The sequence below is a fragment of the Protomyctophum bolini genome (assembly GCF_963924005.1).
Source record: "Protomyctophum bolini genome assembly, chromosome: 13".
Classification (NCBI taxonomy): domain Eukaryota; kingdom Metazoa; phylum Chordata; class Actinopteri; order Myctophiformes; family Myctophidae; genus Protomyctophum; species Protomyctophum bolini.
Genome location: NC_137874.1, coordinates 20,616,043 through 20,638,483, shown reverse-complemented (window position 1 = coordinate 20,638,483; position 22,441 = coordinate 20,616,043). Strand labels below are relative to the sequence as shown.

The following is a 22,441-nucleotide window of genomic DNA, read 5'->3' as shown; positions in this document are numbered from 1 at the left end:
ATGATGAAGAAAATAAAATAAAGTTATAAATAAAAATGTAATCGGTATTATACGTATGCTATAACACGTTTAGTAGCTTTATAGTTTTGCCAAAGGGTGCAAGTCTGCAAGACACTGAACTTTTGTGCATCATTTATAAATGATGTATTGTGTACAACATATATGTCAAACTCAAGGCCTGTGAATGAATTATCTTTGGCCCGCGGGATGATATTTAATTAGTATTAGAACTGGCCCTCTGGTATACTGCACGGACCACCATAATACTACAAGTCCCACAATGCACTGTGATACTATCCTTAATACTATCCTTAAGATTGTGTGTTACATCAGTGTCTTTTATACACAGTGAAGCACTAGAGAATTGACCATCCATCAGTATATTAAATAGTTTTTATCAGCAAGACAACTGGTGACACTTTTCTTTGTACAGGTCCCATAAATGAACTTATTGCATTTGTTGTACACACCTTTGCAAGTACATGTAAGGGTTATTTTCATATAACATTTCTTATATAACAATAATATTATTTGCAGAGTCCGATTGTTCACTTACAATATAAAGTGAATCAACAAGAACTTACACATTATACATTACATACTATTTACCAGGCACTGAAGGTTTGCGTTCACTCACTCACCAGACCTTGACCAATGGATCCTGCTTCAGCCCTGGATTCAACCTGCCCTCCAGTATTGCAATGTTCAAACATTTGGCTGTACTTTAAATTATGTACTTATGTACTTATTATGTATGTGTATTATGTAGCTTTCTCATCTGTCTAAAAAAATGTCAAATTAAAGAGGAATGGCCAGCTCACTCTCTTTAGGCAAGTGGTGGTGGTGTTTAATGGGAGAGTGAATAGAGGGGCATTTCACACCGCACCAGCCACTCAGTCTGCAGAAAAGGTAGCATGAAGTGTAACAAGTTATAAAAAATCTTTGATTACATAATTATAAATGTACAGTACAATTATATATTGATCAGATCACAGGTGTCGGCGTGCACTGTGGTTGTGTTGCATTGTGGTCCCCAGTCATCATTATGCAGTCAGAAGTAGCGGCACCCTTATTTTGTTTACAGCATCATACATGACATGACATTCAGTACATAATACTGTAACAGCTAGGGGCCGCTCTCCTGTGGTTGGCATTTACCTAATGACCCTTCTCATCACCTGAGAGTTTACCTTCTTACCCTGTGACCGTGTGACCGCGTCCCTGGAGGCCCCGATTCAAGTAAGTCATTAAAGATACCTTAAAGGGCAGAGGAAGAGGAGGCTGAGGATGAATCCAGTGTCAGGAGTGGCACTTTAGTAGCGGTGAGGAGTGAGTCGATATGAGGAATGAAGGAGGAGAGTGGGCAGTCCTGGGTGGTGTATTTGGCAAGAATCTGGAGTTGCTCTGGTTGCAGGTTGGCCTCACTGCAGACCCTCTGGCACAGGGCAGAGACTCTGCGGCATGTTTTCAACTTCGTCTGGCTGAGCTGGCTCCGCTCCGACATGAGTTTTTCCCTCTCTGCTCTCTGGGACATGAACACACCATACAAATGAATAGACCATACACTCCTGTTGTACTGACATTTAGGACGTTTAACTTATTTTTATTTATTTATTCACTAGACATATTTAAGCAATTTGATTTTGAAATCCATTTTCTTCCTCCTTTGTACATTTAGCCATTCCTCAAACAGTATGTACATCTTTATAAAGTGCTTAATAAACAATTTTACTAAATAAGTAGAAAAAGATCACAACAAAGACACAGACTTCAGCCGTCCTCACCAGCTTACTGATCTCACACTCCAGGTTGTATATGCATTCCAGTTTCCTTTTGCGGCAGCGCTGGGCTGCGATACGATTTTTGCTTCGTCGTCGCATGTCGTGGACAAGCTCCAGCTGCTCGCGGGTCAAGTTCTCCTGCTTCAGTAGCTTCTGGAAGTCGTTTCTGTTCAGATCCACAATCCAGTCCAAGGAGAACGGCAGTTGCACCTTGAAGTCCACAACCCACAGAGGAGACAAAGTGTCACACAAGTACAGATACTGTGCATGGAATGATGGGCAACTCTGGAATAGCTGTTCTCACGCTGGGATGTAAAGATTTCAATGTTGGTAAAACTGATTGATTGATTGATTGATTGATTGATTGATTGATTGATTGAAATTTGTATTAACAGTTTGTAGAATGGGTACTGTTCAATGAAAGTACAGGTCAATACAAAATCTGCGGATAAAAAAGCCTTGTCCATTTTCAATTCAGAACATTTAAATTTAAAGACATACAGATATACACATATTTGAAGGGAAATATATATTTTATATCCACAAATAAAACTCATTTTCGATGTGACATCAAAACATTAGCTAATTAAATAGCCAGTCACTTGTTTTATTGTTTAATAGTTGTTTCTAAACGCTAATCATGATGACGTTGTTTTGCACCGCAAGTAGTAAATCCAACCAGAGGGCTACAGTCAGTCAATCAATCAGTCAGTCAGTCAGTCAGTCAGTCAGTCGTACATACACGTACATTAGACAGACTATTACATTTGTTCACTAGTTTGGCTGTGACCGGTGCATTTCGTTCACCAAAAATAACTGGTTCATCTGATTCGTTCGTTCATGACCGACATTGCACTAAGAGGAACGGACCGAGCGAGAGTGGCAACAGAAGCTAATGTTATGAGCCATCTGGAGCTAAAAGAAAGCCATAACTAAACAGTGATTGAACTAACAAAAGAACGTCGGAAACTAACAAAAACGGTCGGGAGGTTGTGACAGAGAAACCAAAACGTTTTTGAAAAAAAAAAGAAAAAAAGGGGGGAAACGGAGATGGCCAGCGCTTTCTGCACCTGGCAGTTATGACTCGAGTGTCATTCTTGTTTTTACTTCAATTATTGTACAATACAAGCGATTGACTATTCTAACCTGACCCCAGGGTTCAGCAAAAATGTCAGATTCAATATCTGTCCATGTTTTTTTTTATGTATAGTATGACATAATTTGTGCATAATAGTAGGCCTATTATAGTACAGTAGGGCATATTTTGGGTATATACTAGTATCTATAGTGATTCTCTGACTTATACTATGATGTTTTTGCTGGAACCTGGGGCCAGGTTAGAATAGTTAGTCAGTTAGGTAGTTAGGGACTATTGCTGAAACATGCATGCAAAATTATCATAAAAATTACAATTTCCAGTTCACCAATCCTGACGCCAGAACAGGTCAGTACAGTAGGTTTCAGTTTCTGACAGACAGCCAATGTTCACAGCCAGCCAGTATTATCCATGGTCTGGCTGAACTAGACTAGTATATAGTGTCATAAATAACCCATACATATACATACTGTATATTAATCAAACACACTACTATGTCATTAGAAATAAGTCTTATCTCATTGTGTGTTTTGTTAATTGTTTGGAATGTTTTGCTAATTTGTTTTGGGATTTTGATTTGTTTATTAATTTAGTTTATTTCATTTCAGATCTTTGTGTGAAATGCTAGTGTTAAGTGCTTTTGCAGGCCACTGTAACCCTGATTACATGTTTTTTAACAAAAAACTAACAAAACATAAACATTTTAAATTACCATAAGGAGTGGGCTCATCCATCATTCCATTATCTCATGAAAGCAGGTTATTATTTTTAGTGAGTAGAGTGGCAAGGTGTGGATCTTGTAATGTTTTATCTAGCTTAATACAATAGCACAAGAAACGTGCACGCATCCGCCTGGGTGACAGCAGACTGCTGGGCGAGTGCTGGCGCTTTGGCATGGGGGGTCAGATCAACATATGGAATTAATTCTGTACTGGCCATATATGGAGCATGTCTTGAGTGTACAGGGTTTGATGAGGTCAGATCAACATATGGAATGTCAGAACAGGTCAGCTCCATATATGGAGATCTAAGGGTGGCAGCAGGGACAGTGTCTTGAGTGTACAGGGTTTTGAAGCACTACCTTTTCAATATGTTTTACCCTCTTCCCAGTTCAGTGATCTATGAACCTGAAAGATTTCCTTGCAATCTGTTTGTTTAACCAAACAACAGCCACTGCTCTGCTGACTCAAGTAAAATAGGCCAGCAGGGCCATCTAGCTGGACCATGGACAAACTATTTAGACCCCCACGCATGTACACATGCATATGCATATGCACACACACACGCGCACGCGCACACGCACACGCACACGCACACACACACACACACACACACACACACACACACACACACACACACACACACACACACACACACACACACAGGTAAATGATTAACACCATAGTACTTCTGGTTCCTGTTGAATGAGTACAAGGCTTATTTGATTCATGCACATTATAGAAAACTCTTATCTAGAACAAACAACAAAGTATTGCTGCAGTTAGGGTGTTTTTACTACAACCGTCCTGGCACAAGATAACATCAAGCCAACGTCACAGACATGACCGCTGACCGGAGCTACACAGGTCATATCTCGTAGTTTCATAAGTCAGAAAGTCGTGTGACTTAAAAGTATAACTGACAACTTTTTGACTGCTCACCTGTCTGGCTCTTTCGCTGGCATATGACTCGCTGTCTCCCTCTGTTTCAAAGTCTTCAGAGTCTCCATCCTCCCCTGAGTGGATTGATAACGCACAGGGGCTCTTGGCTGACTGAGAGCCTCCCTCGCATGAAGGCACCACGGCCTCACCAGCCCCCTTCCACGACACCCCGCTTGGGTCCAGGTCCCGGAGGAACGGACAGCCAGAGGTTCGAGATTTGAGGTTAAGCTGGACCTTGAGCCAGTCAAACGTTGCATTCTGGCCCTGACTTTGACCAGTATCATTTGTGTCAGGCTCCTCCGAGAGGGGAGGAGGGGAAGAGAATTGCCCCGACCACAGCCCTTTAGCCAGGTGCTCGGCCACCTCCCTTTCCACACTGCTCCTTCCTCTGACTCCTGTCTCCTTTTGGCCACCTGGCACCACATTCTCCCAACTATCCATTCGTCCTCTTTTCTGCCACGCAGTGTCCATATCAGTTTCTGTCTTGCTTCTCTCACATACCTGTTCCTCTGTTTTTAGAACAGATATAGTCTCTAGAACACCAGATTTATTTTCTCCTTTATTCTCCATAACAAGCTTCTCTTGCCCCACTGACCTTGCACTGCCCTCTATTGAGGCCTCTGGAGGGCACTGGTGCAACATTAACCCCAAAGGTCCCTCACACAGCAATGACCTTGGCCCTGAAGAGACTCCTCCGAAACTGGATCTGCCTGGGAGTGGAGAGACGTCACAACAAGAGCTGCTTCCAGTGGCACCATTCATATTATTCGCCATACTTCCTCCCTTCCCATCCCGTTCTCCTTCTCTTACTTCTGCATGTCTCTCATGCGTGTAACCCTCTCCTGCCCCCTCACCCTGCTCTACCTTCTTGTCATGAGCACCAGTGTTTACAAATTGGTTCACTCCACCCGTTTGCTGTGTGTATGGAAAGCTTTCTCCAGGGGTCTCAATCGCAGGTTTGTCTCTACTGTAATGGCTTCTACAGCTACAATCGCCACTGCAGCGGCAGGATAGGGCACAGGGGAAAGGGAACTTAGGGAAGCCGTCCTCGGTTGTAACCACATGCTGGTTCACACTTCTCTCCGCAGCTGAGGCCTCCTTCCCACAAGCCAGCTGGAACTTGCGGTATTTTGGACACTGCAGAGAATAGTCAGTCACGCTCAGAGACTGTGCATCATCCACAGATGGAGGGTCAGGGTTGCTGCTCTTACTTCTTGTTTCACTGTTGACTGGTTGACTACCAAGCCAGGCCACTTCCTGTTCAGACAGTAAGTCACAAACTGGTTTGGTTTCTTTCTTAGGAACTGATATGACATCACTGTGCGTGGCAGCATTTCCCACGGGCAGCTCGACGTTGTGGCAATCCTTACAGCAGGTCTTCCTCTGAAAAGGAGCTGAGAAGAACTTGGGGAGGAGGAAATCAAAGCAAGCTTTATCCAAGTCCCTGAAACCCAAAAGGGCAGCTGAATTGCGCACTTCAATGACATTTTCTTTGCTGAAGAGGAGTTTGGACGTGTAGGCGAACTTCAGCAAGGGTTCAAAGCCAGCAGCGGTCACCTGCAAGAATGATATAACAAACAAGACTTCATTAAATGAGACTGAATTATATCTGTGTATTCCAGAAACTAATAATCCTACTGTCTGAAAACTATTTTCCCATTTGTTCCCAATTTAGAATGTACTGTCAGTTTGTTTGAGTGCATATACAGTATGTATACAAAAAGTGTATAAAAATGTCATTCAAGATTAGTTTCTAATCTCCAATGAGCACTCTGAGCGGTTATGCAAATACTGTCAGATTTCTTGTCATACTCATTCATGAATATCAGACAAGAGAAAATAAATAAATAATAATAATAATAAAACAAATAAATACTAAATAATTATTATTATTATTGTCAATCAATCATGGTGATAGTCATGTTGACTTTATTAAATTTGGATTCCAACTTACAGTACATAGAAGAAAGCAGTACTAGCTCCCTCGTAAATAAAAGACTTGGGCCCTCTGCCTTTGGAACCACCAGCCTGTCATTGTAGCCTACTATCTCGATCTAAGATGTCTTGCTGTTTGTCCAATGTGAGTGGACTGTGTGTATTTCTTTTTTATAAAGTGGTAGAATCAGACCCCATGCTAATCCAAGTCAAAATCTAGGAATGACCATAAGTATATTTGCCTATCTGTGTTCTTCCTAATGTAACCTACTATTGTAGGGCTACCTTTGTTCTATATCTGCCCAATTGCTTAGACAATAACATTCTATTTTGTGGCCATTGGAATAAAAAATGATGTCAATGCGGTTGTTAAGAGATGGTGGAATTTACAAATGATTATTCTAGTTAACAAGCAAAATGTTGCTTCTTTCGATGAATTGAGTGCAACGGACGCCAATGGAAATAAATGCTTCTTGGATTTAAATCCTTTTATAGCAGACCTTGTATTGAACTGTACTTTCCTGTGCTCTATTTTGCAAACGGTCAATAGAGCGTCGTGCGTGTCACAGACAGTATGCGCTGAGCAAGTTCAGTCAGGAAACTCAGTGCAGTTGCTGGCGGCCGTCCATTGGGCCACCTCAACTCCATGTCCACAAGACTCCACATCCACTCATCCAATCACACACTCATTTCATTCTCAGACAGCTCTATTTAATCTGGATGTTTACACTGCTCATTCCTGCTTGATTTCTGCTGTTGACAGTATGTTATATTTTTCCTGTTGACCCAGAGTATAAATTATTGTGCATTATTCATTATTAATAATTATAAAAGTGTGACTTTGGATTGGATGTACACCGTACAGTAGCATATGCACTGGTTCTCCGTGTGGGATCCTTGAGAGGACCCCTAGCCTCTTTCGGAACCCTGTATAGGCTATCTTTTTACCTTTATAAGCTACTCGCGTGAATGAACTTCTCCCCCTAGCTAGTTCAGTCATGCAAGAGAGACTCGGGGTAGAGTCGCTGATTCTTCGCCTGGAAAGGAGCCAGCGTCTCGAGCGTCTCCCTATAGAGGAGACCCCCAGGCAGACCAAGGATGAGATGGAGGGATCACTGGCCTTGGAACGCCTCGGGATCCCCTAGGAGGAAGTTACTAATGTTACTCTGGAGCTCTCTGGTGGAGCTGTTGCCCCCGTGACCCGACTACAGAAAAGCGGTTGAAGATGGATGGATAGAATACAAAAAAGGTATAGCCTACAGTACTATACAGGGTTCCGAAAGAGGCTAAGGGGGCCCCTATATGTAAAATGACTGAGAGTTGAGATTGTTCTCAGAACCTCTGAGAGCTAAATGAGTGATATAAATCATATCAATGTGGCCTAATAATTGAAAATTAAAAAGGTTCAGAACTTTGTCTTATTATACCTGCTCTGGCAGAGTGATGACCGTCCCCTGTGGTGCATGGGGTGAGATCTTGTGTGAGAAGTATTCGCTGCAGGACGCCAGTACGGAGCGGTGGGCCCTGTAGCTGCGCTGCTCCACCGCCTCACCAGCACCGACCACCACGGTAACGTCACACAGCATGTCACGACGTCTCTGGTCGTCGAGGCGTTGCAAGACATTACGGGAGTGCGCCGCAGACTCAAATGTAAACACAGACGACCGCGGGCTGTCCGCAGACATGGTCAAAAGTGACATCTGTGGCTGTGGGAACACACACACACACACACACACACACACACACACACACACACACACGCGCGCAAATTAATACAAGCAGCAGGTGCAGAAAGTGCACATGCACAAAATCAGCCATTCGCCGAAACATACACGCCCACGTGCGCAAATTAAGACAGACGAGACAGAAACTAACACAAAAACTTTAGATAAATATATTTTCCCTCTGGATTCTGTACTACTACTACTACTATAAACAACCTTAATCAACAAGTTAAGACACATGTTGTACATGATCACAAAATGTTGTCTTAATGTTAATTATGACATAAATAATAGCTACTACCTTCGGAATAAAACTATATTTAATTCGCATTTACCTTAATAGCCTACAGTTCATTTGTCCAGACTGAGGTAGAGAATGATTCGAAAATCCCAAAAGGTAAACCCGACGAGTAAAGTCCTAAATGGAATGCTGTTCGATTACGTGTCCCTATGGGAGCCTTATCTGAAGGCTGAGGCTCCAAACCAAACTGAACGGAGGTTGATGGTTGGTAAACTTGGTTCAGTCAAATCATAGCGCGCGTGCGTGTGTGTGTGTAATGTGGGGAGAGAGAGAGAGAGAGAGTTTGAGTGTTGCAACGCTGGGCGTAACAGAGCGCTGACTCATGCTGATAAAGGATGAGCAAGCATTTTCCCGTCAGCTTGTCTGTCCCGATCATTTCCCTGGACTGTCTGCTAGAATGCCTTTTCCATGAACATGTCCTAGCCCGACTCCTTACAGACGTCACGTGCGTGGATATAGTGAATACAATTTTAATGTATATTCACAATGAATTACTCTTATACAGTAGGCTGTTTATAATAATCACTTGTTTGCTAATTGTGGTCCTACATAACTTATCATATCATGTAGCCTATTCAATTCATCATTAATTTATAGACAAGACAGACAGTCGACAGATTTATTTATTTGCTGTGTAAGCCTGTGTCCTAAAATATGCCAAGCATCTCTCTGTGTGTGTGTGTGTGTGTGTGTGTGTGTGTGTGTGACTGTGTGTGTGTGCTTGCGCGCTATGCATAATACACTGAAATTTTTTGACCGTTTACATTGAAATCCATGTGAAGCTAACAATCCCAATACCTCCCCTTCCCCACACCAGCTCATACAAAAAAAATGTCGACAGCTATAACTATCACATTGTCAAGTTTGATGAAAGGATGAAGAAGAGGGGACACTGACCTGTCACAGAGAGGTGCTCATCTGTGTTATGTGGTAACTTGTGCAGTGATGTTCGCTCCAGGTTTCCAGCTTCTCAAAGTGTTGATGCCTTTATGGTGCCATCTCTCAGATTATGACAGTCTACTTCTGCTTTCTCTCTCTCTCTCTCTGTGTGTGTGTGTGTGTGTGTGTGTGTGTGTGTCTGTGTGTGTGTGTGTGTGTGTGTGTGTGTGTGTGTGTGTGTGTGTTCATGCATACATGCATGCGTATGCGTACGTGCGTGTGGGTCACAATAGTTCGTCCATGGTCCTGCTGGCCTATTTACTTGAGTCAGCAGAACAATAAAGGTTGTAAAATTTCCTATAATTCAAAATGATATTCTATAATTTAGAAAGCTAAAGTCATGCATCCAAAATCACATTCTTACTGAAGGAATAAAGTCCAAGGTCTGATCAACTTAATAATTGGCAAAACATTTTTCTAGTAGCCTAAATTTGTTGGGCATAACAAAACAAACAAAACGCCTGCTGTTTCCGAGGCTATGGATCACAATCACATAACTATGAGAGCATTGCAGTCTGCACAATAAAATCCTTGGTGTTTTTTTAACCAATTTTCACAATCTGACTCTGATCTTGGTGTGTGAGGGAATGGAGGCAATATTTATAATAGAATAATAAACCCTTTACCCAAATAATTAAGCAATTGTCTTAGTTGTAATTTAGTGGAATTTAATTAGCATGACAACAGCTGTTTTGGCCATATTTACTCTGGTAAACATAGCCTTACACAATATTGTGTGAAGAGTATAATTACTGATATGACAGACACCACTGTCAAACAGGTACTACAGCTAAATGTATATAGGATGGGTCATTCAAGTCAAGTTAGCACAGAAAACCAAACATGAAATGTGAATGAGTCACCACATTCATAACACTTAAATCACATGATTCTCACATCTGCCTGCTCAGGGAAGAGGAATAACTAGTCTGCCTAAAGTTCCTTTTTCCATGCAAGGGGCCCATGGTACATCACACAGCTCCACCAACCTATCAGTGGGCCCGTGGTACATCACACAGCTCCACCAACCTATCAGTGGGGTCCGTGGTACATCACACAGCTACACCAACCGATCAGTGACCGCTCACAATGGAAATGAGGGAACAAAGCTGATCTTAAAATAAAACGTGTTTTTATTTATAGTTTCGAATGAGATGCCACCGTTTGGCTATTATGTGGTACTTCTCTAAAATGGTGGAACAGGTTGCATGGACACAAAACATATTTTACACCAGTTATGAGTGCGATGTACAGCACATGCTTCTTTTAGGTGGAGGGCTCATGAACCGGTAAAATATATTAGCTGTCTTCTTCCCTGATCACAAGTTAATTCTTAGTATCTCATAAATCAACTTCCTTCCTTGATGCCAAGTGCCAACAGCATTCCAAATTAAGTGTAGGCGACTAGGCGTTGCAGAGAGATCAGGAAGGAAGATTGGGGTGAGGGATGGGGGGAGACTCCCCAGAACACAAATATTTGGACCACAACATACAGTACCACCTACACAACTCTCTCCACAGGTTCAAAGAAGGTTCCATGAGTTCATGGGTCTCCAGACAATCAGAGAAGACATCAGAAAATCTAGTCAGAAGCAGAGTAACTGACAATGTACAAACAAAAATAAAACAAACATAAAAGCATTTCAATGCTTTCAATGTTGGCCTGGTTTCCAACCTTGGGCCAGGGTGCATTTTGCATTTATTACCTGGCCTCTGAGGACTAACTAGTACCTGACTGAATGACAAAGATGTCAGGAAAACTAGCTATATTATGAATCCATGAGGACCAGGGCAGAAACATATCTACACTCCATACAAACATGGCCATGATGTATCAACCACATGTGAGCTACATAAATGTTCTCATGTCAGAACCCTTTAGTTAAACAGAATTACAACACAATGTTATAGTCATGTGAAACCATGTCTGTGGTTCAACGATGGGCAATACAAGACTCCGAAATATGGAATAAAAACATGGCGCGATTCTCTGCAATTAGCCGATTCATAAACTGCAGCTACAAAATGGCTGTCGAGGTGAGGTTTCTTTCTCCCCCTACCCCCTATTTCCTGGATTTCTGGAGGTCTTGGGCTGGTTCCATGGAGGTCGAAGGTCATGAGGGGTCCTCCTGCCCCGTCTGATTGGTCAGGCAGAGCCTCTCCAGCTGCAGAGCACACTCAGAGTGGACGTTCACCAGCGTGCGGTTCTCCTCCGTTAGGAGTCTGAACTCCTCCTCCAGGCGAGCAATCTCCATGGCGACCTGCTCATCCTCTACCAGATCCACCAATAGCTGTCGTCTGTGTGTGTGTGTGTGTGTGTGTGTGTGTGTGTGTGTGTGTGTGTGTAGGTGCGGTGGAGAGATGGGGAGATAGAAAAAGAGAAACAAACAATCTTATCAGCAGTACTGTTGATGAATCTCACAATGAGACACTTTCAACACACATATTACATGGCAGAAGTCCGAGCTATCGACGCCATTGGGTGAATGACATCACGAAACAGAGCAATTAACCGCCGGCCATAGTTATACAACTAAGCCATAGTTATACAACTAAGAAATGCCTGGAGAAGTGAAGTCAAAATGAAGTCAAACAGGTGTGAATGGCTGGATCTCTTCATCAATAAAATATAGGGATCAGATCATCAACTCCTTTTTCAACCTCAATTCTGATAATCAGAATTGTCAACTACAGTACCATGCTGAACGTGACTGTTGTGTTAGATTTTAGATAAAATTAGATTTTATTGCAAGCAGTGTGCTCATATTGCGAACCTGCCTATAGAGGGTATGCGCATGCATAAAGTGAGTTAGCAAATCGAGTGGCAAAGTGAGTGGCAAAGTGGGTTTAACATCGTTTAATGCAATCAGATAGGACTTTTCTGTTTGGATGTATGGGCTGTCAAGGCCAGAAAGTCAGGTTTTTTTGCCACTCAGTAAGTGTTCCCGCATAACTTCCGGGTATGATAATGATGTCACACACATACCCTCTATACATAAGACACACATTATAACCACGTATACCCTCTATTCCAGAGTCGGCTCTGTACTCTACAAGCTCACAACCAAACGTGTCGCACTGCAATGCATTGTGAGATTGTAGCTCAGCCATTTCTGGCAAATGTTCCCAATGGACCAGATCTGAATGTTAAAATGCTTGTCTAATAAAGTGTCCAGAACATACTGTAAGCTACAGTATGTCAACCTGTGGATATTCATAACAAAATCATATTTATATTATAGTCAATAATATCATAAGTGTCCTGTTCTTCATATGCTGCCAGACTTATCTACCAGGAAATACATTTTTGGTCATGGTGATTCGTTCTATAGGGTGCGTTGTGGTTCAAGTGGTCAATAATGTGCCATCGTAAGCAATCAACCTTTTAGACTTTTCTCACTGTACCTAAGATAGCGCCAGAAGTTAACACACCACATTTTAAGACCAACAACGCCCATCATTTGGGAATTATACAATGTGGGTGCTGGGTGTCTAAATAACAATTGTGTCGGTTGTAAACTAGAAATGATACTAGCACTGCACTTATCGCTGGTTGTAAAATAGGGCCCATTATATACAGTAGCCTATGTCTTTCTGAGAAACATAATAAGCTCGCCGTCAGTTTATTAAAAGAATTATGAATATAGTAGATTTACAAGTTCAGTGTTCCAGTATGGAGTGTATAGACCTGCTAATTTCGCTATATTTTTGAAAAACCTCACCTAATGACATGCCTGAATAGGGATGCAAGGTTGAAAGTGGTTAACAGTTTAAAACCATGATAGCATCAAAAAGAATAGTTCAATATATTATACAGTAGCACATATTTTCACAATGATACATTTAAGACTCAAAATTACCATTAAATGTGTAATGAGTAATAACTGTAATGAGTGTAATACACGTCAAGTTTATTTTTCTGGTAGCTGAAATGTCACCACTGTAAAAGAAAAACACTTCCTGATTTACTGTAGATAGAAAGAGTTGACCTAGTCTGGCATAGCGCCAACTCACACTCTTTGGACTTTGAATGGTGGGTTACAGTAGGTGTGGTAACTGTGTGTGGTAACTGTGTTTGTGTGTGTGTGTGTGTGTGTGTGTGTGTGTGTGTGTGTGTGTGTTATTTCTCCTCATTAGCCATATCGCAACAATGTAAACAAATTGTTAATCAGTCTTCCTTCATCCCGGTGGGAAAGTGTAGCTTTTAAGAGAGAATTTTAGCTACGTTGAAAATGACTGTTCTTTTTTTATGTGGTTTGACAATCTTTAGCCCAGTCATGCTGCATTTCACCTCTTTCACAATGGTTCTTGTGAAACTCAGTTGTACTGTAGAGCAGCCACGCCACACTAATAGGCTTAAACACAGTTGTTTATAAAAGGTATGTTTACAGTTGGCGTGCATGCGTGCGTTGATATGATTGACTAATTCCCTGTCTGTTCAGTGTAGGGGTGGTCAGGCAAATCATACAGAATTGCATCATCGGACTCTCATAAATAATAGTCTGCGTTACCGTTTGAATGCAAGTATGATAGTGTACAGTATGCGTGTGTGTGTGTGTGTGTGTGTGTGTGTGTGTGTGTGTGTGTGTGTGTGTGTGTCTGACTCATCATGTTCTTATATAAAACCAAGGCTAATCTTCTCTGTGTGGGAACCTGTTGCTCTGTCAGTGGAGCAGACCTTGGGTGTTTCTCTATTTAGGAACCGACCGTAAAGAGGAGATGGGTGCAACAGCCACAGCCAGGGCCCCCAAAATCCCTCTGCTAAGACCACCCACAGCTGCTCAGGACACGGGGGACAGACCGTGTACTGTACAGTCAGTAAGTATTGTGCACTTGTGTGAGAGTGCACTGTAAACTACAGAGTGTTAATTTAACACTAGGGGCCGTAGTTAGGTCATCTATGGCACAGGGTGCAGAACGGAAGGCAAGGGGGTGTTTACGACACATTATCTGGGCGCAAAGCTTGTATGACTTGCTAATTGGTGTGTTTTGTGCGCAACATGAACATACATTCGACTAATCAGTGGTCCCATTCCTTTTAAGAGCTTTGTGCCTTTCATATTTGTCATATTTGTTATTTAAATGATAGAGTTGGAGGTGAACCAATTGCACTGGACCATCTATGGGAGCAGTATTTACTGTATACATACAGTAACATAAAGTGTCCAACTGATCGACCACCGTTATGTCTCTGATATCGGGTTCTCTGATATTCCAAATCCTCTAGTAGAACTTAGTTTTAATTTAGCATTTAGCTGCTACAGTATTTATTTACTCTTGGAGTGAAAAGTTAAAATATATTACATACTGTAGGAATAAAGGGACACACAGAGACATACAGAAATCTCCATATATGGGCATAAAAGGGACACGGGTACTCTGGCACGGGTACAATGGGTGTTGCATAGCCGGGTGGGGAATGGATCTCCAACTTCCATCATTACCGACTCTGTGCTCTACAGCCAGGCACCTTTTTGTCTTAATGCTTGTAATGTTTTGTGTAAAGAATTTTGAATTGCCTTGAAATGTGCTATACAGAACAAAGAAACTTGAATTGCCTTGTTCAAACACTCTACCACTAGCCACAGTTGGCTGACCTAGTATTTTGTACAGTAGCCAGTATGTACAAATGTTTGTGGACTCACCATGTTGAGTGCCTTAGCCACTTTAACCCTGGCATTATAGGTGTTTTCTTGCAGTGCCAGTTAAGCATATGGTGGCACGTTATCTGTGATTGTGATTGTTCAGATGCATATAATCCATAGGGAAGTTATGGCAATACTGTATTGATTGGGTAGCTGTATTGAAGATACGGCAGCTAACCAATCTCCCTCTCTGTCCTTTTACAACAACCCTCACCTAGGGCAAATGAAGGCTGGGTATGTGATAATAATGTGTGTGTCCTAATGGGTATGTTATACATTGTGTCTTCATCGCCACTGGACTAGACATCAAAGACATACTCGATAGTACAGATGCTAGTACAGACATGCGTCAGTTACTGTGGGACTTACTTGCGGTCCTCCAGCACGGCGAGCTCATGTTTGACCTGAAGGTAGTCTCGTGCCATCCTGCAGTGTTCCCTGTACACCTGCACGCTCTCCCTCAGAGAGCCAGACGGAGGCACGGGCTGAAAGAACAAAGTGGTGAACTGGACTCTGAGAGCAATATTTACTAAGCTATTGTGAGTAATTTTGGACAAGAGACTGTCAAATGTTACTGTGCACCCAGTGTGCAAAAAGTCATGAATGTTAGATAAGTTCAAACCTTCCCTGGCATAGTTTCCCTGGCAATGCAAGTGGTCCAAAAGCTCAAAAAACTTATACGCTGATCTAGTATATGATCAAACAGGTGCCCCCACCTACAACTGTGGTGTTTTGTGTCAGCACAAGGTGCATCTCCCCTTTGCACATATCAAAGGAAGCTTGTGATGGAGATGACAGCAAATGGAACAAGGAGACAGATTGCTGATAGGTCTTGCCAGAATCAAGAGTTTTATTTGTTATCTTGTTTACGGGTACAGTACATGAAGAGTAAAGGTATTTTGTCCTGGGTCCTCAGACCTGGAATTTGCATGCATGTCCACCACATTGTGTGTGTGTGTGTGTGTGTGTGTGTGTGTGTGTGTGTGTGTGTGTGTGTGTGTGTGTGTGTGTGTGTGTGTGTGTGTGTGTTGTCTGTCTGTGTTTATTAGCATTGGTCGGATAAAAAGCATTTTTATCCGAGCTGTTTTTTGGCTTTCAACTACACGCCCCTATTGGTCGGGAGGAGTGTGACACACTGCGTTCGATTTAGGCACGCTGACCGCACTGCTAATACAGACCAATAGGCGAGTGCGCTCCCGGTGTGCAACTGTGGCGCTGCAGTTGTGTGTAAATGTAGCGATTGCGTAAAACAGGCTGCAGTTGCGCCATGACTGTCATGATAATCATCTTGACAGTCATGTTTCAGGGCTACACCTGACCAAACGTCCTCACCAAAAATAGCCAATCTACAAGCTCACAGCGTGAATGTACCTCCAGAATAGGGTTCAAATGGTTAAAAGTCAAAGTCAAGTTGTAACTCAGTATTCACAATCCTGCCTCTGTGAAGACTGAGACATTCACCTGCTGCTCTGTATGCTGCTTTGCTCTTTTTGGTACTTTATGTCCTTAGAAAAATATAAAATATAAAAAGCATGGTGCTGCTGGGTGTGAATATTTTTCACATTGTGAATTCATCATCTCAGATTCACCGTGATTGGCACTGGTGTGCTGGTCTACTAAGCTACAACTGCAACACACCAGTGCCAACTGCCAACATTGCGCGTTATAGCACTCCCTCTGGTGTGTTAGTTTCATGTTACACTATTCGTATTCTAAACTACTGCTCTTCACTTAATTTAGTCAAAGCAGTGTAGAGATAATAGAGACAGATGAGATGACACTCAAGACCAGACAGAAACCAACATGGGACTTTGACATAATTATTATTGGCATAATTTGTATGCTATTAACTATTGTTACTGTGGATCTCCATTTGTCCTCACCACAGTGAAGACTACTCTTCCTGGTGTCCAACCATCCAATCCATACATAAAACATAATACAATGGAATTCTACCATTACATAGAAAACAAAGATTGTAGATTCACACATTCTATAAATGATTACATTACATTACATTACATTACAAGGAAATAACTAAACATAAAACTAAAAATAACTGATTTACTAATCACTGCTTCCTTCAATTTGCTTGATCTATTCTTTATTTATTCTCTATGTTTATTATATGTGGCGGGAGCCCATTCCAATGTATTCCTGCTCTATACATTACCGTTCACTTAGGCACATTGGTTCTCGGTATTAACCCATTTTGAGCGGGAACCCCTTTTGGTGTTAGCATTATGTTATGCTTTAGCTATTGAAAAATTTGTCAGACCTACAAGCTCTTAGCGCGCCACTCGGTGGCACGCTATGAGCTTGTAGATCTGACTCTGCTATTTTTGAGAGAAAAATTGTATCTGTAACAACAAATGTGCAGGTTTACCAGTACGACGTGTCACAACTACAAGGCTACAAGCCAACCTTTGATCCACTCTCATCCAAGACTATGTCCCCATTAAGACAGAAAATATGCTCTCTAAAAGGATGACAGTTAATTTCAGCTAATCTTTTAAGTGGTTATGGCTAATGTATACTGTGTATTATCAACTAAAAAAACGTTTGTTTGACAAAACATAAATCAGCCTTTACTCTTATTTTTTTAAACTAAACGTTCTCCTGCACGTCCCTGGCTTGTGGCTTTTAAGATTGGGTTTGATCCTGATATCTATTATCAAAAGGTCTTGCTCATTTACAACAGATCAATTGAAATTGCAACATGTCAACTATTGGGCGTCACAGAATTTGATAGGTCACTCATGTAAAGCACACACACACACACACACACACACACACACACACACACACACACACACACACACACACACACACACACACACACACACACACACACACACACACACACACACACACACACACACACACACACACACACACACACACACACACACACACACACACACACACACACACACACACACACACACACACACACACACACACACACACACACACACACACACACACACACACACACACACACACACACACACACACTCATACCTGTAGTCGCTGCTCCAGGTCTGGTATCGTCTGAGAGAGTTCCCCCACATCTTTTATGTCTATTGGAGCAAAAAACTCAAGTAAGGTAGGTGCTATATTTTAATTGTGTTATTTAGTATTAAAGAAGATCTGTATTATCTTTTTCTTTACTTTTGATTTTTAAAAGTCTAAAAGTAAAAATGGATGAATGAATGAATGAATGAATGTACTTGTACACTAGTCTATATATATATATATACACACACTGTATATAGACATATATTAAGTTAGTTTTTTTTACCTTAGTATAGAAATGTATTTAGTTTATTTTTCTGCTGTTGTTGTGGGCTACGGTGAATTTCTTACTTTGAACATGTGTTTATTTGGTCATTAATATTGTTTGTTTCATGCCTACCATACCCTCACCCAAGAAACAATGCCTTCCAATGCATAGGCCAACTGGCAGTAGCTCAATATATTTCTCTGTCTCATAAAAGGGCTCTGAGCGAAACTTTATAGGGTCTTCTTGTGTGACACCACAACATAGCAACACTGTGCTGCACTTATAAATGAGCCATGTCCTCTAACTGAACAACAGTAATGAGCTGTCCGACTGAAAGACACACAGGATAAGAATATAGTTATGGGTAGACGGACAGCATAACAGGGAACAAGCAGCCAGTCACAGACGGAGAGACAGGCAGCCAGACAGACAGAAACAGACAGGTTATCTGCACCGGCCCTCGTCTCGCCAGCTATGTCCCCCTAGAGTTGTGGAAACACATGTGGAGAATCCTGGTATGATGCAACCTTCTAAAAGCAGGCCGTATTAGTGGGCTAGCCAGCAGCCATGGGGCCAATTATGATGCAGAATAAATACAGTACTCATGCTGGGGATTGACACAGAGCATGGTTAGAGGTACGCCTGGCATGGAGTCATGGAGGGTCTGGATGATGATCCCTGGACAGAACACAGGTCTCAGCTCTCCTGCTGAGAAACATGAGTCTGGAGGGACTACTACGACATGATCCAGGGAATATGCAAACCTTTATTTAGGAAGACAGGGACTTACTGCTCCAGCTATCGGCTCTTGAAAAATGAAACTAAAACTAGGACAACATTTTAACTACTAGAAAAAGGAAAAGGAACAAACAAAAAGGTAACAAACACCCAAACACTGTCTTCAAATGCAGTGAACCAACTTAAACAGCAACGTTTCGGCCTATGCAGCCTTCATCTTTTTTAAGTTCTATTAAAGTTGGTTCACTGCATTTGAAGACTGTGTGCGGGCGTTTGTTCCTTTTTCATTGTCGGGCACCGTACCCTCTCCTACGCACCTGTCGCCTGTAGGTGTGCAAAAGCTTTGCTTTTTAACTACTATAGAAAGAACAAACTTCCCCTCTGGGATTAATCTAGTTTTATCTTGTTTTGACGTTATCGTAGGAGGGAAGAAAATAAGAACGGAAGGAGGGAGGGATGAAGGAAGAAAAACAAATTATATAAGAGGGAAAAAAAGGCACCAATTAAGTAAGGTAGAAAGATGTGCGCTGGTCTTGCAGTGAATGGGTCCCTCGGCCTCAACTCAAAGATCCTCATGAGAACTTATACATCAAGATATGTTATCTTCACAGCTTTCCCTCTCTCTCCTTGTGAGCCTGTGTATGTATGTGTGTGTGTGTGTGTGTGTGTGTGTGTGTGTGTGTGTGTGTGTGTGTGTGTGTGTGCGCGCGCGTCGGAAAGACAACGAGGATGGGTGGGGTAGTCGAGTAAGTGTTAACTGCTTATAAATATAGGCCAGTGTTCTAAAAGCTGAACAGTGAATCAGGCAGCGGGCAGAGCGACAGCGTTAGTATTAGAGGGAGAAACCTGACTCTGCTATTGCAAAGCTGCAGCTGCCATCCCATTGCTTGGCCCCTCTGCAGTAAAACACTTTGACTGACAGCATCTAGTACCATGCCCGTGCCGGGCCACTGTGTGTGTGTGTGTGTGTGTGTGTGTGTGTATCCACAGGCCTGTGTAGTCTGAATGTGCACAGTTGCATACAATACACACTTGCCAATGCACAACATGCAAAATCCTCATGTGTTCATTTAAATGTGTGAGGTTGAAAATGTCCTCGCTTTCAATGTAAAAATAACACTGAGGATTTTATGTGTTACACTTAGGGTTTTACGTGAATTTGTTTTCAATATGTTTATAGTTTTCGAAATAGAGACGGTGTAGCCTGGCATGGCCAGACCAATATATATATTCTTTTTCTTTTAGCTCTGGCAGATTCGTCATGTTTCCAGGCTAGAGACGAAGCACCTGTCTCTTAGCCCCCCGGACGGGAAGAACAAACTAATTTAAAAGTGAGATGATGTAATCTGCTCAGTGCTGCCTTACAGTCAAATCCTCAGTAGCCTCGGAAACCCAGACATTCAGTGTCACAGCCTGGTCCATTTGGTTGCATTTTGTACACTCTCTGTTAAAGAGGCAATACACTAGACACCCACTAGATGTCACCTCTGTGTCACATTTTAGTATGTATTCTTTTTTATTATTTTCTTTATCACTTGTTGAGGGGCTAGCCCCTCCTATATAGTATAGTGTAGATTTTCATCTTACACAAACATTAAATTCCCATTGACAATGAATGGAGAATTTACATCATACAGTATGTGGAGTGTGGACGAGCAAATCGTCCACACAATGCTTGTAGGACAAGTTTTTGTCCTACAAACATTAAATTCCCATTGACAATGAATGGAGAATTTACGTCATATGTGTTTGATGATGTACGATGATAAGAGCGCCCCTCACTTCACACAGGTGTGATTAACCGTTTGACTGTGGATCACGCTAAACCGCGTCTTTTCCCCCCATTGTCTTTCACTACGAGCGGCTTTTGGCATCTTCGTGATGCTCAAGTGTGCCTGCGCTGACAGCATTACCATTGCAGTGGTGCATTCCCCGACTCAAACACAAACGATGAGACTATTTTCAGGTGGATTTTCATTAAATGAAGTTACAATTGCGACGCTGTGATTCTTCAAAGTTTAGTGAAAACAGCGGCACTGAACGGGAGTTAAGATATTGATTTATAATGTGTTAATGATAATTATTGTATCTATGTAATGAAAAACGGTGAGGTTCTCACATACTGTAAGCCCCCCTAGGGTTTCTTAATTCACTGGCACAACAACTAGTCTGTCAACTTTCCCACCGAAAGAACTAACACATTATGCATGTACAGTACATACCTGTATAAACTGTTGCGCAGATCAAATAAATCAAATCAAATCAAATCATCTCAACACCTATATTACATAACATTTGAGTGAATAATAATGAATTATGCTTTTATTGTTTTTATTGTATTATTATCTATTCTGTAATTACTTTCCATTTATTATTTGTTTTCATAAAAATCTAATCTATATAGCCTTTAAAATCTGTCTCCCCGCACAGTGAAATACTGTGTTCATTTAAAGTTTAAATTAACACAGTATGTCACTGTGCGAGGAGCCAGACTTGTGCCAGGTCTGTTTTGGTGGGAAGAATTCAGTGCATGTGATCCACACACACTGGGAATGCCGTAAGAGAACTGTAGGCCCCACAACTACAGGTGGAGAATGTTCCACTGTGGAATTGAGGTGGGGGTGAGCCGTCAACCTCTTAATAAAAATAAGTAAGCCACATTTTCAGTGTGTGTGTGTGTGTGTGTGTGTGTGTGTGTGTGTGTGTGTGTGTGTGTGTGTGTATCATGCATGTGCCTGGGTTTGTGTGCATGCGTGCATACTGTGTACGGCTGTACGCACACTACTTTTGCGTGCATGTGTGTGTGTGTGTGTGTGTGTGTGTGTGCAAGTGGCATGCATGTGCCTGTGTGTGTCCATATTTACCTGATGTGTCGTCAAGGCTGAAGGCGATTCTAACTTCAGATTTATCAGGAGACACTCTTCTGGTTGAGGTGATCATTTATCCTCTTCACAGCCAAGACATCAGTGAGTTAGTACAGTCACAATTCTACAGTGCAAACATAGTACTGTACATCACACAAAAAAAGAAACAAACAAAAGCAGAGGCTTCACAGTCACACCATGAGGCCCATTTGGTGTACAGAAATTGTTGGCACTGCACAAATGATGTGTGTGTGTGTGTGTGTGTGTGTGTGTGTGTGTGTGAGAGAGAGAGAGAGAGAGAGAGAGAGAGAGAGAGATAAGCTGTTAATTTTTTTTGTATAGGCATCATATTGCTATGATAGAGTGTAACATTTGGAGACTTGATTTTTTTTGTTTTACTTAATTCCATGCCCCCTACCTGAACCATTGTCCCCAATCAACTGGTTTGATGTCTAAAACGATGTCTCCACA

At 41.9% G+C, this 22,441-nt stretch overlaps 2 protein-coding genes across 3 annotated transcripts in view; both read right to left on the bottom strand.

The window, feature by feature from the left end:
- Positions 1-350: 350 nt before the first annotated feature.
- On the bottom strand, positions 351-9,531 carry bach1b (BTB and CNC homology 1, basic leucine zipper transcription factor 1 b). 2 transcript variants are annotated; one of them, XM_080779837.1, is made up of 5 exons: positions 9,396-9,531; positions 7,901-8,179; positions 4,539-6,095; positions 1,785-1,991; positions 351-1,525 (listed from the first exon to the last, which is right to left on the bottom strand). In XM_080779837.1, exons 2-5 carry the CDS (start codon positions 8,171-8,173, stop codon positions 1,259-1,261), a joined length of 2,304 nt encoding a protein of 767 aa, XP_080635963.1. In that variant the 5' UTR covers positions 8,174-8,179; positions 9,396-9,531; the 3' UTR covers positions 351-1,258. The 2 variants fall into 2 exon arrangements, with proteins under 2 accessions (XP_080635963.1, XP_080635962.1); XM_080779836.1 differs by lacking the exon at positions 9,396-9,531 and adding an exon at positions 8,533-8,720.
- A 1,021-nt stretch (positions 9,532-10,552) lies between these two features.
- The window catches only part of map3k7cl (map3k7 C-terminal like), a 12,888-nt gene continuing 999 nt past the window's right edge, over positions 10,553-22,441 (bottom strand). Inside the window, exons 2-5 of the mRNA XM_080779834.1 lie at positions 21,971-22,053; positions 18,107-18,165; positions 15,452-15,567; positions 10,553-11,735 (exon numbers count right to left, since the gene is read on the bottom strand). Of these exons, the coding sequence (XP_080635960.1) occupies positions 11,552-11,735; positions 15,452-15,567; positions 18,107-18,165; positions 21,971-22,046 (435 nt within the window). The 5' untranslated portion in view covers positions 22,047-22,053 and the 3' untranslated portion in view covers positions 10,553-11,551. The remainder of the gene's footprint in view (positions 11,736-15,451; positions 15,568-18,106; positions 18,166-21,970; positions 22,054-22,441) is intronic.

Coding starts and splice junctions, on each gene's coding strand:
- bach1b (XM_080779837.1), bottom strand. CDS start 8,173: ATGTCACTTTTGACCATGTCTGCGGACAGCCCGCGGTCGTCTGTGTTT. Junction 6,096..7,900: donor TCATCACTCTGCCAGAGCAG/GTATAATAAGAC, acceptor TCATTCTTGCAG/GTGACCGCTGCTGGCTTTGA. Junction 1,526..1,784: donor AGTGTGAGATCAGTAAGCTG/GTGAGGACGGCT, acceptor TTCATGTCCCAG/AGAGCAGAGAGGGAAAAACT.